The following is a 17,159-nucleotide window of genomic DNA, read 5'->3' on the forward strand; positions in this document are numbered from 1 at the left end:
ATTCTCCTAATTTAACTTCAGTAAATTCAGTGGGAATTGAAAATTAAATAGACAGATAGTTTATGCTTATGTGCGATATAAGGAGGTTGTTTCACATTTCTCGACTTGGCCATAACATTGTCAATGGGTTAAATACTAATATTTATCATCACAAATATTAATTCAGGTTGTCAAAAGAATATATCGCGGCAGAAAAATGAGCGTGATTATCGTAAGCACAATAGAAACAAAAAAAAACTAAGTTTTGTATTTTATGCATACGTAATTATAGACACTTTTTATGCTTCAAAGAATATGCTTATACTTAAAGAACATATAGACTACAAATTAAAACGTCTTTTGTCGGTTAAATCGTGATTATTTTCTTTTCGTTTGATTGCAATCGATTAGATAAAAGCTTTGACTAGTATCCAAAAGTCAATGAAAAATATCACTTGCAACTTTTAGAAAGGATGAAGTTTTAAACTACCATGCAATTTCAGAACAATAATCTGTACCTGTGGTTTACCAAGTTTAACTGGTAATGCGCTTTTTAAATTATGTATATTATAGCTTTAAAACAAATTAACCATAATTTGTTTGGATTTATTGATTTTATATGATATGTTTGTAAGATAAGTAAAAGACTATGATGGTTTAAAAGTTTTAGACGATTAACTATTTTAAAGTCCATGTTTCTAAAAAAAAAAAAATTATTTAATGCCAATCAAATTGAGTTTCTGTACCTTTGACCGTTTTACAGAACAACATGCACTACCACATTTGGTATCCTGATTTAGAAATAAAAAACTGAAAATCAATATTATTATTTTTCACTGTACATTAACGGTCTGCAAAACCAATTCAACTGCGATCTCAATAATGTATCTTCAGTTCCTAAACTCGTACTCAGGTTATGAAATTGGACACGCATATGGAGGGTCCATTAAACTTTAGAAGACGATCAGACAACAATGAACACAATCACGTGACTGGTCCAGGTAAAAAACAGCTGACGACCAGCTGAAACTGTCTAGACTTTACCCTGGAGACCCATCGCCGCAACCGCTTTTATGTCACCCGCATATGGTCACCCACTAATGGCCCATTCCTGCTTTTTTGAATGAATGGCAATAAAGATCATTATCCTGACCTAACGCATCTCAGGGGCTGCAGGATGAGAGTCTAATTCTGGGGGCGGAAACAATAATTTTAAGAGGGGAAGCCTTGATGGGGGTCTCAATGAAAATTGTAATGTATTCGTAAACTTGTATGACTTAAGTAATAACAGTAATGTGCCATTTAGAGCGATTGATAATGTTTCTTAAAGGAAGGACATTTCTATTTGTATAAGGGGGTGGTTTAAATATGTGATGTAAGGTGCAGGAAATTTTACAGGAAATTCTTTCGGGCAATAATTATACAGTTGGTCTCAATGATAAATAGCTGGCAGGGTAGCCTCAACAATTCGCCGGTTCGATACTGAGAAAAGTCAGAGGCTTTTTGATGGTTCGAAACTGGACCCAGCTGTCCCTGATCATTGAGCTTAAAATGAATTATCATGACCGATGAAACAAACTGATATTAGACATAAACAAAGCTACACAGATTATCTCACACCATTCTACACTCATCGTTTACCACTCATATTTGGTTAAAAATACGCATCTAGGTGGCGTCCCCATCTCAATAATTGATAATTGATCATATATTTTAGAAAACGCTACAATAACTTATATTTTTTACAGAGTACATTATTCATCACCATCAACCTACTCTAATATGGAGAAAGGAAGACGCTTTCCATTTTCATCCATAGTTAAATACAACCATACAACCCAGTATAATTTAAATGCAATTGATTTAATTTGTGTATGCAAACACTAAAGGATTTTATTAAGTGTTTTGTATAAAACTCGTTCAACTAATGGGCATGCTATACCCAGCACAAATCGACTACTAAACCCCCACAAATTAAACCCTAGAAAACACAACCGTTTGCGAACCAAATGCGACTCGTGCGACCTGCATATGGATCAGGGAAAGTGAAATTCGCTTATGCACTTTAGAAAACACTTAAGCTGTTCTCACTGTATGTGTAGCACGAAATCAATTTGCCGATCGGTCACAGGCAGGTAGCCAATTATTGGATGTAGATTTCCTGTATGTAATCTCCGTGCTCTCTCCTAGTGACCTTGTGTGCATCGGTATCGTTCCCGTGCCACAACTATGTACACTCATTGTTCACAGTTCACACTTTCCCCGCCGACCGATTAAAAGTTTCATTACACTTTCCCGTAATGGGTTCGCCACAGTTTGAGATTTGTTGTTATTGTTTGTTGCTGTAATAGTTTCGCTGATATCATTGGATTCGTTTCGTAAACATATTGTAGAGTAATTTAATAGTTCTAAGTCTTTAGGGGATGAAATTGGATAGTGTACATTTCAGCAACTATTACGTAGAACCTTTAAAACCTTCATAGAACTAGACAATCAGTCCTCATGTTAAAGTTGTCACCCGATTTTGATTCAAAATGGACGTAGTTCAATTCATCCACCGTCAGAGAGTGCTAATGTGAATCACTTATTTCCGTCGGATACCCCAACTGTTTAACGAAGTTAAATTTATAAGACGGCTTATTTTTCAACGACCACAGTAATAAACAGAACATAAATAACTTAATAAATAACATAAATAAACAGTAATATAAGCATAGGCAGAACACAGACCTCTAAATAATAGACCTACTGGTGGAAACTAGGGTTGCCCATATTTACATGGCAATATTGTCCACCCCTGTAACTTGTACAAGATATTTCGAATAATAATAGCGCAACGTTCAATAAAATCGATATTATTTTTATAGTTTTTATTTCAAACAATACATTTTAAAAATACAATATTTACATCCACATTACCTCGTTAACCGAGTTATACACTAGAACCTAGACTAGTTTGTCGCTCACATACAACTGGTTATGCTGATGACGATGTCTATCCACTTGCTCTCAACCCACATCCCTCCAAGGCTAATGAGCTTCCACATAATCTACCTTAGATTATATCCATTTTATATGCAAGTATTGACTTAGATTCACGCTTTCGCTAAGCGACTGTCATATTGAGAGAAGTAATATGGTATATATAGCGGTATTTAATCCATCAAATTATTTACAAAGTTGGTCGGAAGTAAATAGATAATTCAATAAACAATGTATTTTTAGTTTTTCTTGAATTTTGTTCATAAAATTGTATATACATTGTATACGGACTAGATACTCACACGCGAACACAAATACAAACTCGTGTATCATAACTATCCTTTGGTAGTAGACACATGTGAAAAACTATGACGAAAAAATATTCTATCACACGGACACTGTCTTTTCGAACCCTTCGATATATAACTTCAAAATTCGATAATTTTCTTAATTATTGGGCTTCACTAAGGTCGTTGAACTCTTGAGCTGGTTGCACAAAAAGACTATTCAGGCCTTGGTGTATTTCCACTATCTTTCGTAACTTCAGTTTACTTACCTTGTGCGTATTTTTAAGAAGGAGATAGGGGAAGGATGGGTATTGAATGAATTAGACTATGTCTTTGTTACCAGCTAAGATCAGCTGTTTCTAAGCTAGGACCATTTGAAAGCCCAATGAGCATGGACATCTTTTTCCGGATTGGAACCACCAATAAACTTTGTTTTTTTCAGTATCAAACCGACGCCCTTCTCATTACTAGAAGCTGAATCATAAAGTCTTTTCTGGTCATTTTATAAGGTATTTTACTTCTGTTAACTTTAGTAGTTTTAGTTTAGGTTTAGTTTATATCGTGACGACACTCCAGTCTTTGTGCATTGTAAGATGTGATGAGTAAATACATAATTTGACTAGGCAAGCAATTGCCATTGGCCATTTCGCTGCCCAGCTATCCCTACTTTTGCACCCATCTGTATTTGCAGGCGTAGACCGGTAATCTCGGCTAGTACTCGCGATTATGACTACAGCCCCGAGGTCTGAGCTGAGTGTGAGTTGTTAACAAGGCGTCACTCAGGGATCACGACAGGCTGTTGCATCACAATCATCTGTTGTCTGTTGCACCTAGCAGCGGTCTCGTGCTCTCGTCGTTTGCTGCACCATTGTCCACCGCACACTACCCCGGGTGGTAGATACACTTGATAGTGTGCCAAGGAACTTGTAAACAAAGAAATATATCGTAGGAGGTTGGCGAACTCTTAAAATCTTGCATTAAAAAGGTTCACGTAAACTTTGGGTTTGAGAGTGTGACGTATAAATTAGGGCTGAGCTGATATAAAGTTAGAACGGGCGTACAGGAATTTTAGGGTGATAGGGTTTTTGAGCTCTTTTTGGCACTCCAAAATAAACCATAGTAGGTATATAATAAATGCGGGCCGGTATGCAAACGAACATAACCTACGATAAATTCGTAGTCCGAAAAACTACCAACTGCATTTTATGTGGAATTGAATATGTATAACACTAAAATTGGACTAACTTCCATTTTTTTTTTTGTAAATCCCCAGGCCTTTCAGGATGGGAAAATCTGGCTTTAATCATAGCCGCTTAGGACAACAGTGTCGACAATGAATCGTTGAAGATCTGGCGGCTTATGATTCTTATAAGCCGCTTCTCCCTAAAAATGTATTTTGGGCGAGTGATTTTGTGGGTTCACTCTCAAAAATGTACCGTCACTTAAAATGCATGAGTACATTTCATGCGTGTGCTGTACCGGGCCTGTGCGTAGAACATTTGAATGGCATGGAGGGTTATACCATTCAAACGTTCCACGCACAAACCCTAGGACCATATTAAATGTCAACTTCAAGGTTAAAATTTCAAAACTTTTCCAAAAAAAAATCGTAAGTTCAAACTATAACAAGTACAGTGATAACTTTTTTTAACTTTACTAACAACTTCTTTGTACGTTAAAACTAACTCCCCTTCATAGCCTTAGTTATTGCAAACAATCACAAAGGAAACTGAACCAACCTTTTGCATAATTTCCACCTAAACTTAATTTTCCCGCCAAAGTTAGCTCGCCACGTGATTACCCGCCAAATGTCAAGGCCGTGTGCGTGGGCAGCATTATCTCACGTGGCCTATTGTATGATCTATCGCGCCCTTGTGCCAGCTCGCTCCACTCCGCTCTAATATCAACCGTAAACCACATTAGGCGAGATATTCGGTTGATTCGCGTTGCGCCACCCAACGTGAATAACGAGTTGGAACTTGAAAAGTGTGTTGCGGTAAATTGATTTTCATTGCGAGGGAGATAAAAAGTTTAGATCGATTAAAAGTAAAAAAATATTTCATTTAGAAAACCTAGTGATGAACCAATAAAGTCATAATACATTTTAATCGAAATAATATTCAATATACACCAATGCATTTTCAATATTTTGGAAAAAGTGTATCCAGAGTTTGAATTTAAAGGGTGATATCAAAGTCAATAGTCGTTTTCATAAGATATGACGAAGACTACTTGCTGTTATAAATTAAAATGACTCATTGTCGTAAATTAAACTTGCGGCTAGATGTTTTTGAATCTCCTTTCATTTTTACGGAAAACATTTTAAAACCAATATCGATAAAACGTGGTTATGCGAAAAGACATTCTGTGTTGTACACTTACATTGCAAATGTTTGCAGTAAAGTAAACACAATTACGATCAATTTCAAACACTCATTCATGTTATCATCAGGCGCAATATTAGGCAATGATTGATGCGGCTGGACTTCATTGATCGCTATTATAACATGTGTGTTTATATAACACTTTGTAATTGTTTCCATTATCATATAAATCAAATTGAGATGGGTCATGTGTGCCCCTGTACAATTGCACCAAAACGTCCATAATCATAGATAGGACAATATATTGAGATAAATTTTGAAATCAACTAGTGACCAACTCATATTCCCAACACTATTAAGTGATACTCAGTCTTTTGAACAAGTTAAATAATTTGACCTGAGGTAAAAATGTAGGTCATTTGGACAAAAGCAACACTAAAAGTAGCAACAACGGGTTGCAGTGTCCAGTTATCATTGAAACGAGAGGCTCTTCTACACACTCTACACTCATCAATGGATTCCTCTCCTATTGTGTCTCAAACACAACAATGACTGCCAACATGGAATGTAGACAGAGGAATGTAGCATGATGCACAGGGTGTTTCTTACACACTTATATTTTGTGAGCTAATTACTCTAAGAAAAAAATTAAATAACGTGTAGAATTGTAAAAGATAGTGAGTAAAATCGTATATGATGAACTGAGATATAGTAATACTATGACTACTAGTATGTTAGTTCATCCATGATAACATGTCATGATCGCTAAAAACAATAAATTTAGCCAAGTTATAGAAAAAAACCATACTTTAAAACGCAATACTGTACAAAGACACGTAATAATCACATTTGAAAATAAAGGGTACCTGAAATCAGACACATACTTTCTCCCATTTGCTTGTCAACAAGGTTGATAAAAGTTTATCATGGGTAAGCGTTGCAAGTAATTATGCTATTTTATGAGTAAGATCACAAAAGTAGCAACAAGTTTGTAATAATGTGTTAAAAGAATCTCTATCATATTACTTTTTTGAAATATTTATCCGTCCCGAAACTTTTTTTCCACCCTGTATTGCTCTGTGGTGTATACTGATTGAACCTAGAAACAACTCAAGTTGTTAAAAAACTCAGTAGGAGCTTTTCCCTTAATACAGTAAATAGATGGAGACAAAAGAGTCATATTATTTGTCACTCAATCGGCGATTTATGAACAAAAACTACCATATTCTGAAAGTAATTAAATTGAGGGAAATTGAAGAACACCAATATTCTTCGTCATCCATTGACTATTTGACAACAAAACGACTTTGATCTAAACCAATAAAAAAAAAATCGATTAGCTTAAAACCGTGGAAGGAGGTCCCGTTGATGAAAAATATACACCTTAACCAGATGTTCTGCAGTTTCAAACATAAATATTACATGGAACACAAAGGAAATACATTTATTGACGATACGTCTATCAATAATGGACGATTGAAAAAATCCCAAAATGTAAAAAAAGGAATTCAAACTGAGCTCCCAATGTAAGCAACAACGTTTCCAAAGCCAAACTTGCTTCACCAAAGCTAGTAGCTATCTCTGTATATTGTATATAGCTGCGACCGCGGAGTCGGCAGATGTTACGATTTATACTTCTCTCTCTGATACATTGGCTGCAGATAAGATCAAAATATTACAAACATCCTTGCTCAGTGACAAATGAAGCTTTCTCCCTGTACACATGTCGGCACCACTACCTGCTTTATAGCAGCCGTGCATGACAAACGATGTGAAAATGCCGATAAGTTGTAGACATATTCATAATCATTCGTGCAAACTGTTACACTGTTAAGCTACATAGTGTTTAATTCTCTGTGTCACAAGTTTTTATCGATACATCGTTGTTGCAGTATATACTAATCTAATACTCACAGTGACACAAACTACTACAACAACTGAAAACATACAAAACCACAACCGTTGCAGACGACGAATTAACCTACCTAAAGGAAACTGCGATCAATTGAGCCATTACAATTTCCCCAACAAGGTCGTAAAGTGGAAGAGGCATAAAATTGGCGTTATCAATGTGTGACCGGAGGAGTCGCTTACGGCGCCATTTGACGCGGTGCCGCCGACGCTATTGACCATTTTACACGCATTATCAGTCGATTGCGCATTGCGCATTAGCACTGACAGCAAACACTATTTTACGCTGCGTACGATATGCATCGTTGCAACGTTTCGCTAAGAGGTAAGTTGATTTGTTCTCAGTTTTTTAGTTGACATTTTCCGTTAGAGTTTTATAGGAAGTGTTACTTTGTTCAACTATGGACTATCTATATGGATGTCACTTAAATTTAATAAAGACTCGGAAATTGCTTATCAAAACCTTGTTTGATTGGAAATAACGATGGAATATATATATATTCCATAATAATATATAGAAAAATTTTAATTTTTGTTGGGGAAAATGCTTTTGGAATGTCTTTTAAAGTTTATTTATGACGAGTTTACTTCTTACCGTACTAAAATATTGCTTAAGTCCACAAAATGATGATAGACACATAACAAAACTAAATCTTGACAGTTTAATGAATCTGAAAAAACTACCACTGTAGAAATTTTATAACAAGAGTACCATTAGAGATTTATTCTACTCACGTAGTATAAGAAAGTTAATAAAATTGTCAAAATAAAACTTGAATGAAACAAACTCATTCATAAAAACTTCCAGGTGGTAATGCCATTCCCTAATCTTTTTTTCAATAAGCGTATCATAGTAGTCAAGAAAATATTTCAACATCAGTTTATATTTATGACTTAGCATAGCATAAACGTTTATAAGAAACTCTGTTTTCTTAAAAGCGTGACCATCTAGGAAAGACTATCTTAATCACAATCTTTGAATAAACTCCTTACAAATCTGAGCTTGGCCATTAAAATATAACACGCGTGAAATAGCAGAGGCGATTGGACTGACCGGATCAACGATAGACCTATCTCCATTCTGTGCGTTCGTCTAGGCTAGATAGTCCATATACACTAGATGGTACTGATTAGAATGTGTTGCTTCACTGGATGGTAAAACAGTATTGTTCCCAAGAGTAAGAGTCGTTCACCTTTTACGTTTTGCCCTTTTATTGTGCTTACAGGTGAAATATATTCAACGTTATTCGAATCGCGGCTCAGTCGGTAACGTGAAAAACTACAAATCCATCCGATGTCGTGGGTTTTCACCCAGATGTCGCCATTTAAATGTTAATTTTTTCCATCTTATGCATAGTTTACCTTAAAAAGATAACACCATAGTCTTTCAGCTGTGTTAGTAAAGAGAAATCACGTTTTTCTAACAACATCAAAAACAGGTGGTCTTTTGACAAATTCAGCCCCGAGAGCTTCTGTCATGGGTGTCATCAATCTCTAATGCACAACCACTTCGAATTTCGTAGTCGAGGGAAGGGAGGTTTTGAGTAATCAATCACAGGGGCTTAGATGGGAGCTCCCCTAAACAACTATGAGCGACTAAAACGATCATATTTATACAACGGGCAGATGCAGCTCTGTGGACAAATATGAGGAATTAATCATCAGGTCTTGAGTGCAGTCGAGAACAGACAATAATAACACTCGAGAGGGGATAAAAAACGATCTGTTGTAATCTTAATCCTTGGTTTTAGTGTACCGTTTTAGTTTGGTGGGTTTCAAAATTTTACTTGAATTTAAATTTTAATAATTTATTTCGACCGACTTTGTGTTTTATACATTTTGGATACATATAGGCAAAGATTATTCAGTCCCAAGTTGTTTGTACATATGGTAACCCTATGGTTAATTACATAATGTAATGTGATGTATATCTATGAAGAGCACCCAGAGTAGTAGCATTAATTCTTAACATGTTTTGAGGTTCGAATCGGAACTTTCAACAACTATTAGTAATCATCCAGCCTAAAAATGAAAGTTTTATAGTCATTACTAAAGCCTAACACGCACTAAACTCACGCTGATATTAGCTACGCGTTTCTCACTACATTGGTGCTTTATTATTTTTCCCTTATACAATATATTTTACTAGATATTGAAATATTTTAATACAACAGTATAAAACAATTTATCAATCAAACAAACGTAATGAACAAACATGATACATCAAACCCCCTCTGAATTAACCAATCAGAACTAAGCTTAACCTTGTCTTCTGCTGATTCAGATGGACGGTAAGTCTATAAGGGGGTATGTTATGTTTACCTACATTGAACAATGACCTTAAAAATTTCAACATAGCCAATTCCTCATCCGTTCTCATACACCACCACACCGAAGAAAGTCCAAAGTACACAATGTGAACCGCTTTTGCTAACAAGGCGAACAATTAAAGCGAAACAAAGAATCCCTTCATTATCTTCCACAGTCGGCGTCTACAGAGATCTAACATAATCTAATTAACCAGCGGAAACCTCCACCTGCGACTGTCAGCCTTCTCTAGGTCGTGGACAGCGAAAGCGCTCCAGACGCATGGCTTCCCTCAGCGGTCATAACTTCCGTCATGGGGTTGCGCAAGACGGGAAACGACAGTGGAAGTACCGAGGAGGCCGCAGGCTCCGCCAGGTGGCACGACCGAGATTATGTGTAGTTGTTAAATGATAAGTTATTGTGACAACATTGTGCGACAGTCCAGTCAAGGAGGCTGACAAGGAAGGGAATAGCATCTGACTACATCTGAATTGGGGGTTGGAGTTTGTGTAGAAAGATTAAAGGTTAGAAAGGTCTATGATTGCAAACAAGTAAGTTGGAGTCAGTAGGCAGAGGTGTTTCTACGAAGTTAGGGCCTGATGTTGAAGAAGAAGAGGGAAGGAGGAGAGGAACTATCCAAGTTTTGGGTTTGAATTGTAAAGTAAAGAAAGAAAGACATGGTAGCTATATCATGGTAACTGGGAGTCAGAAAGTAATTGAGAAGACAGAGGTGTCATCAAAGACGTTAGAGTCTGCAGTTGAAGTAACCTTGGAGTTTACAAATAATTCGGGTAACAACAAAATATTCTTAGGCGCAGACAGTAGATGATAGTAGTGAGGCAAAGAATAGAGGAAACGGTGCCATCTGAGTTAGGGATTGGAGTTGAAAAGACAAGGCTACCTAGAAAAAGCTATAATAAGCCGTTGTTCCCCCGAGAAGAAAGATGTATTTCTACACCCTATGGTGTGCAGTTAAAGAACCAAAGGTAAGAGAGTAGCAACAAATCGGATTTGTGGTAACATGTTCTCTATGACGTTGGATGACCCATATAAACAAACAAAAAAAAGGCATCCTACAAAAACATAATGGTTTAACACATAAAAGGTATCGTCAAATGAAAATTTTAATCAACTGGATAAGAGGGTTTTCTCGACAACCACCAATACTCTTTTCGCAAATTAGAGGGGTACCATAGCACGATTAGAACAAGTCAAATAATAGTTTACTGCCAAAGTGAAACGTGCAGTGAGTAACATTTGAGCAACGCATTACATCTTTGCCTTTTTTTTGGAGGAAAAGAGAATGTTCACACAAACATGTAGGTAAACATAAATTTCCTAATTTACCAATTGTGTTTCGCTATTTTGTAATAACCAAATGGTTTACATCTAACCTTAAACTATTTGTCAATCCAAAAAGTAAACACTAACTTTTGTTTGGAAAAAGTTGTCTCAGTGAATCCCACCCTGTGCCTCCGTGATAAGTCATTCAGTTATGAAATCTCAGAGTGGTCAACAACATCACTAATTGTTTCACATAAACGTCATCACACGAAAACTCGACCACTCAACGACTCGCCCAAATAAACATCTGGCAAAATCAATTACTTCGGCCCCCAATTACGCCTCGTAATCGTGTTTACGTAACGCGTATTCTGTATTATTTGGTCAACGGTATAATTACTACGTCAGAGACTTACGAGTCTCGGGTCAGGCTTTATCAGTCGCCGTAAACATCGTCTCACGGTGATACGAGCTGTGTGAAAGCCGTGGAAGTAGATTTATCAGTACACAGTAACGTACGGCGCTCCGCCCCCGCTAAGTGAAAGAAATTGCGGCAAAAGTACCGCCGACCGCCCGGAGCGCGGGAAGTCGCGCTTCTTACTTGCGATTATTGCGGATTGTTGCCTATTGCCAAATTGGGTTTCACTTTTGCTTTCTTTGAATGGCCAGTCGTTAAGTTGAGTGAGCGTTGGATGATGCTGAAGAGAACCAAAGCCTTACAGTTACAGCACCACAACAACCATCAGTGGCCAACCTGAAACTTCACGAGCACGTCACGGTAGATCCGAAGATGAGGTTGAAATTGAAACAAAAGTAAACCTGAGATATTGGTTTTGGACCTGTAGAATGCCAATTGTATGACCGGTGTTTATGATTTGTTACCATACAAATTTATTTTTCTAACAAAGTGGCCTTCCTTGCACTGATTATAGTACGATAATTAGCTAATTGTTAGCTAATTTTGTTGCAAACGTCTATCTATAGTTATATCTTTTTATTTAAATAAATGTAAGATTTTTTATTACATTTGTGTTTTTACTAGCTACTCCTGTCTTAATACTTACTGGAATTCCAACGCAAAGGGTTTCCCATAGATGGGAACAATAGAGCACTTTTTGAGAAACGTATAGATAATTAAATCGTGAAATAGCCTCTGGATCAATGAAGTAAAGCGTACTGTAATGGTTTTATTTTGCTCTGCGATCATGAGTTAGTACTGTAGACTGGGTCAATTTCTACTGGGTGTATTTTTTACACGTTACTGAAGCTCAACGAGTCTGAAACTATACAAGTGTAGGATCCAACCTTGCCATCTTGAATAAGTTGAAATGTTTGATTACGTTTATGAATTGAGTGTTTGCCATTGTTCACAGGTTCAAATGATGAATCTTGTAAATGTTATGAACGTTTGACCTTTTTATGTTTTGAATGGTCGATTTTGTGTAGGCTACACGTTTAAATCTTTTATAATTTTCATAGATCGAATACTGCTTACAAATTTGAAATGTTTAACCTTATCAACAGTTTTGGATGATATTTGCAAGTCTTGATGTTAGAGCATGTTAACACGTGATATTTGTACTTCTGACCTAGTTACGGACGTAATACTTGTCTAGTAGCCACGTATCCGCAGTCAAGTAACCATGTTGTCACGCTATTCTCTGATGAGTCTACAGCACAGTACAATGTACACTGTAACTCTTTACCAACTACACGGTGCATTGATATTTTTATTGTCCTAGAACACAGAAACTGAAACACGAAATACGTTTTTACATGCCTAAACTAATGCCTACACGTTCTTGTTACACTAATGTTAGTAATGTTTGGAATGATAATTCAGAGTAACGGTCCATCTTGCCACCAAGGGTTACAGTATATGAATCTTTTATGCAACGAAGTACAGTGGACATGCCTTTCCATGTGTCAGTTTTAGAATCAATATAAACGCAGTTGAGTTGATTCACTATCATACCTTTGTGTATATTATAACTCATCGGGAATATCATAACCAATCCTCACGCATCTCCATTATATTTTCCAAAACAGGATACAAACTACTGATTTCCGTCAAAAAATCTCTTTTTACCTCTACATATTTAACCATGAACAAATCTTGACAAGCGTTGCAGCTACGTAGTGACACAAAGTTATACAATATCTATAAATCAAATAACACACGATCGTAATTTAAGCTAAATAAAATCAAGAGACGAAGACAAACTACATAGTATCGGGTTACAAAGCCAATCTACATGTAACGATCATTGAAAGAATCCTATAAAGCGGCTGTCAGGTGAAATGAGACTACACCCTCGTCCTTCGGCAAGATTTACTGATTGGCTTCGACAGTGAAAGTGGAAGTGTACAGTTCGACGTCTTCATCAAACCTCGCGGCAGTGTGTAGGAGACAAGGTCAAAGTACAAGTACAAGTGCAATAAACTCGTCATTAATTCAGACCTCAATAATCCGGACAACCAGTTGACTGCATTTTATAACAATGTAAATACAGCTAAATCAGGACTGTAAAAGTACGCAGTTTTGTTCACAGATTACAATGCTTCTGGAGTTTACTGTTCATTCAATTCTGGATATTCAAGATTTTAACTGTGACAGATGGTTAATTTTACACAAAGGGAAGTAGTACTCGACAATAACGACATCTGTCAGATAGTTCATGTGACATCAATGTGATGGCACAAAGGCGAAGGTTAAGTGAAAATACGAAGTGTTTTTTACTAGTCACTCCATAACTGGATGACACAAATCATACAACGGTAAAATACGTCTATTACTTAATAAATAAAAGATACTGTGTTAGCCAACACTTTTTTAAAAGTTGTTACAAGAAAGGATGGGATATACTAACCATCTTGAAGGTAGCTTTATCTTGTTCGTTTCGTTATTTAGGAACAATTAATAACTATTTATTTGGTTTAATTATTTAATTAATTATGATGGAGTAATTTATCTGAAATAAAAAATCGTTTTCTTTTCAGAGATTTCTGAACGTTGTGTTTTTTTTTTTTTGTTCCTGACGTTGATTTAATTGTAGCTCTGATTTGCAGGTGATAGTGTAATATCTGACGCTGGTCCCACAAGATAGATGTCGCCGGTGTAGGAGGGCTACGGACGTTACTAGGTGAACGTCCTGCGCGGTGCGGCGCGGCGTCTCCAGAGTGTTTTGTTATGTCAGCTAAGTGGCCGAGTCTAGTCGACCAGATCTGGTCAATAAATTCGCGACTAGACGTCTCTAGGCCTAGACCACTAGACCGCGAGGCGACAAAGTTGTCTTCATCCGTTACCAGTAATTATCAGACCCATTCAACACCGAGCGCGATCTTTCCCTTTTCCCGATTCCATTAACCTTTGCCGACCGATTCTATTGTACTTTTACTCTTTGAACGCTTCTCTCTGGGTCGCCACAGGTATAAATCTTCACCTCGGCTTTCAAACACCTTCCTTATACGAACGCCAATTATCGGCCGGTGCCACTTAGGCCGGTGCGATTTAACGCATTCTGATTATTCATTAGTTTACTGGTTTTCTCTATTCCAGTTTCCTACTTGTTCCCTTGTTGGCAACCCTATTCGGCAACAGTGTGGGACAGAAAGGGAATGCGGTGGTGAAGAGAGTGTGTAATCATGAAAAATTGCTTTGTGATCGAAAAAAAGTAACCAAAGTTTGAGTAGAACATCGTGGGGGCCACCAACTACTAGTAGCGCCAAACTCCTTCCAATTTAGCCACCGCCAAAAGTTCCATTTCGAAATAGTTTTCACGTTTGACCCCAACGAGCCAATTTATTTGACAAACTATTCAATCATAGACCGAGGTCGAGAAATCAATCGCAAATAGAAAAGTATTTGGAATCGCACTAAATTAGCCGGATATCTAGGTTACGTTCGCTAGAGACCAGAGACTGATGGTGATCAGGCGCACCTTACTTTCACCCACGCCGTTGCACCTCAAGTGGCGTAAGAGCAAGGCCAAGTTTAACTAAAACAGCCACGCTTCTGTCTCATGAGCGATTGTCTCATTCCTCCATTATGTAAACAAACGTTGCGAAAGTGAAAGTCCCGCAAATAATATCTCTATTGTACTAATCAATACGTGATCGCTGTCTGCTATGATTCCATTGTTTCCGGGGAGATTTCCGGCATTGCTAATTATAGACCGTCTTCTTTGGCTGACCCTTGATGTTCCCAAGCATATCAAACATCAGAAATTCATTTCCCTGTGTTTTTTTTTTCGAAATGTACATCTTGAGGTGGAAGGTGTCATATACAATTAACTTAAGTGCCTGCATAAGATGGTATCTTAAATAAAAAGATTTGAATTTGCAGATTGCAAAAAGGCTCCATAAAATTTAGAATGCATATTTATAGGACACAGAATCATAACAAGTACAACCCCGATGCTATTGAATACCTTAAAAGAAGTTACTTACCTCAAAAACCAGCGGCGCAGGGGATTCTACTTCTTCCAACTGAGGCTTCTCGTCTACCAGGGTTTCCTCTGAACAGCCTTTGTCCAATTTGCTGATTTCCTCCTCATCAGGACAATCTTGAGCAAGAATAAACGTTTCATTATCACTATCTTGTAAAGACTCTTCGCCTTTTATCTCCTCCGAGTCGTGATGATCTGTCCCGCCTTCGTTTCGTGAATCAACATTTTCAGTGGTCTGAACCGAGTCTTCAGCCACATTGACCACTTGAGGTTCATCGCAGACCGCCACAGAAGACACATTCTGTGTTTCTCTCACATCAACTCCGACTTTAACCACGGTCACATGGTTCAACACCTCTTCATCCGAGTGGTAATCATTAGCTACGTACCAAGATGTGGTGGACACATCGGAGTTGGCTCTCGAAGTACTTTTGCTTCTGGGAGCCACCGCGACGTGAGTTTCCCCGGCTTCTCCATTTCCGAAACTATTAGAAATACCCTTATACTTCTTCTGAATAAAACTCTTTACCCTTTTACTTCTGCTCAACGACTTGTTGGATCCGATTCGGTTGAAGTCGTCGATCTTGTTCAGCCCTTCGTCCGGGGTTTGTGCAAACTCTGGTCCTGCAGTCCACGCTCCTTCGGGGGAGAAACTGGCTTCTAGATCCTTGGTCCGGGCCTCTTGGCTGCGCTCGCTCGGCGTGACCTGCAACAAAAGTTGCACATGAGATCCCCTAGTCTGTAGTCTGTCATTAGGATAATATCAGTTCTGACTGCACCGGAGCACCGCAGCACGCACACACCGCGTGTTCGCTGCAGGCCGGGCTACGAGCTATGATAATGCTGTAATAGGTGCTGGTAAAATAAATAAAACTGACGTATTATCCTTATTTATACGGCCGACCTTTAATTTCTGTAATTGAGAACGGTACTTCTTGGGTGGTTTCCAGTAAGTGTGGACTCAAAAGTGGATTTTTAAGCTTAGATTAGAGGTTTACCATGTTAGATTTTTCAGTTGTTTTTTTTTTACTAAGAAGACCTTATATTTTTCAATTAATGAGGTTTAAATAGACTTAAAATATAACAAGGCATTTGGCAGTTGAAGTGCATTTTTACAAGTAATAGAATATTTTATATTTAATTCTAATTCCATAAACAAAATTAGCAAACCAAGCCACACACAAGACGCTCTCTAAAACGTGTCATCTCAATCTTAAAATGTTGTAAAAACCTTTGTGCTTAGAGAAAAAAACCCATAGAACAGCCTTGAAAACCCTGTGGAACCAAGTTCAACTTCTACAGGTTTACGGTTACTTCTACGCTACTTCTCTAAACAAACATCAATCAAACTACCTTTAAACGGCCAAAAACCATACACCAACAGCCTACTAACCAACACCTGCAAATTTTCACTGGGAAAACCACTAATCAACATGTTCACTAACGAAAAGTATCGAAGCAAATAAAACTGAAGATCAGAAGGAGGAGACCTTCAATTACGTACGATTAGGCTAAACCTCCGATTAAACCGAAAGTGAAAAGACCTTCGACTGCCTACGATGAGGCCTCTATTATCATGTTCAACTCATTTATTAATATCGAAACATCGAACGTGTAAATGGTAGTGAAAGTGGACG

The 17,159-nt window shown here is 37.5% G+C and overlaps 1 protein-coding gene across 1 annotated transcript in view; it reads right to left on the reverse strand.

Annotated features, from left to right (window-relative positions):
• LOC128994254 (uncharacterized) overlaps positions 1-16,957 on the reverse strand; it is a 58,556-nt gene extending 41,599 nt beyond the window's left edge. Inside the window, exons 1-2 of the mRNA XM_054418664.1 lie at positions 16,916-16,957; positions 15,524-16,228 (exon numbers count right to left, since the gene is read on the reverse strand). Of these exons, the coding sequence (XP_054274639.1) occupies positions 15,524-16,228; positions 16,916-16,957 (747 nt within the window). The remainder of the gene's footprint in view (positions 1-15,523; positions 16,229-16,915) is intronic.
• Between the last annotated feature and the right edge of the window lie 202 nt (positions 16,958-17,159).

This window comes from Macrosteles quadrilineatus, unplaced genomic scaffold (genome assembly GCF_028750875.1).
Source record: "Macrosteles quadrilineatus isolate MER2022 unplaced genomic scaffold, UCM_ALF_1.0 Scaffold_5__1_contigs__length_97177068, whole genome shotgun sequence".
Taxonomy (NCBI): Eukaryota; Metazoa; Arthropoda; class Insecta; order Hemiptera; family Cicadellidae; genus Macrosteles; species Macrosteles quadrilineatus.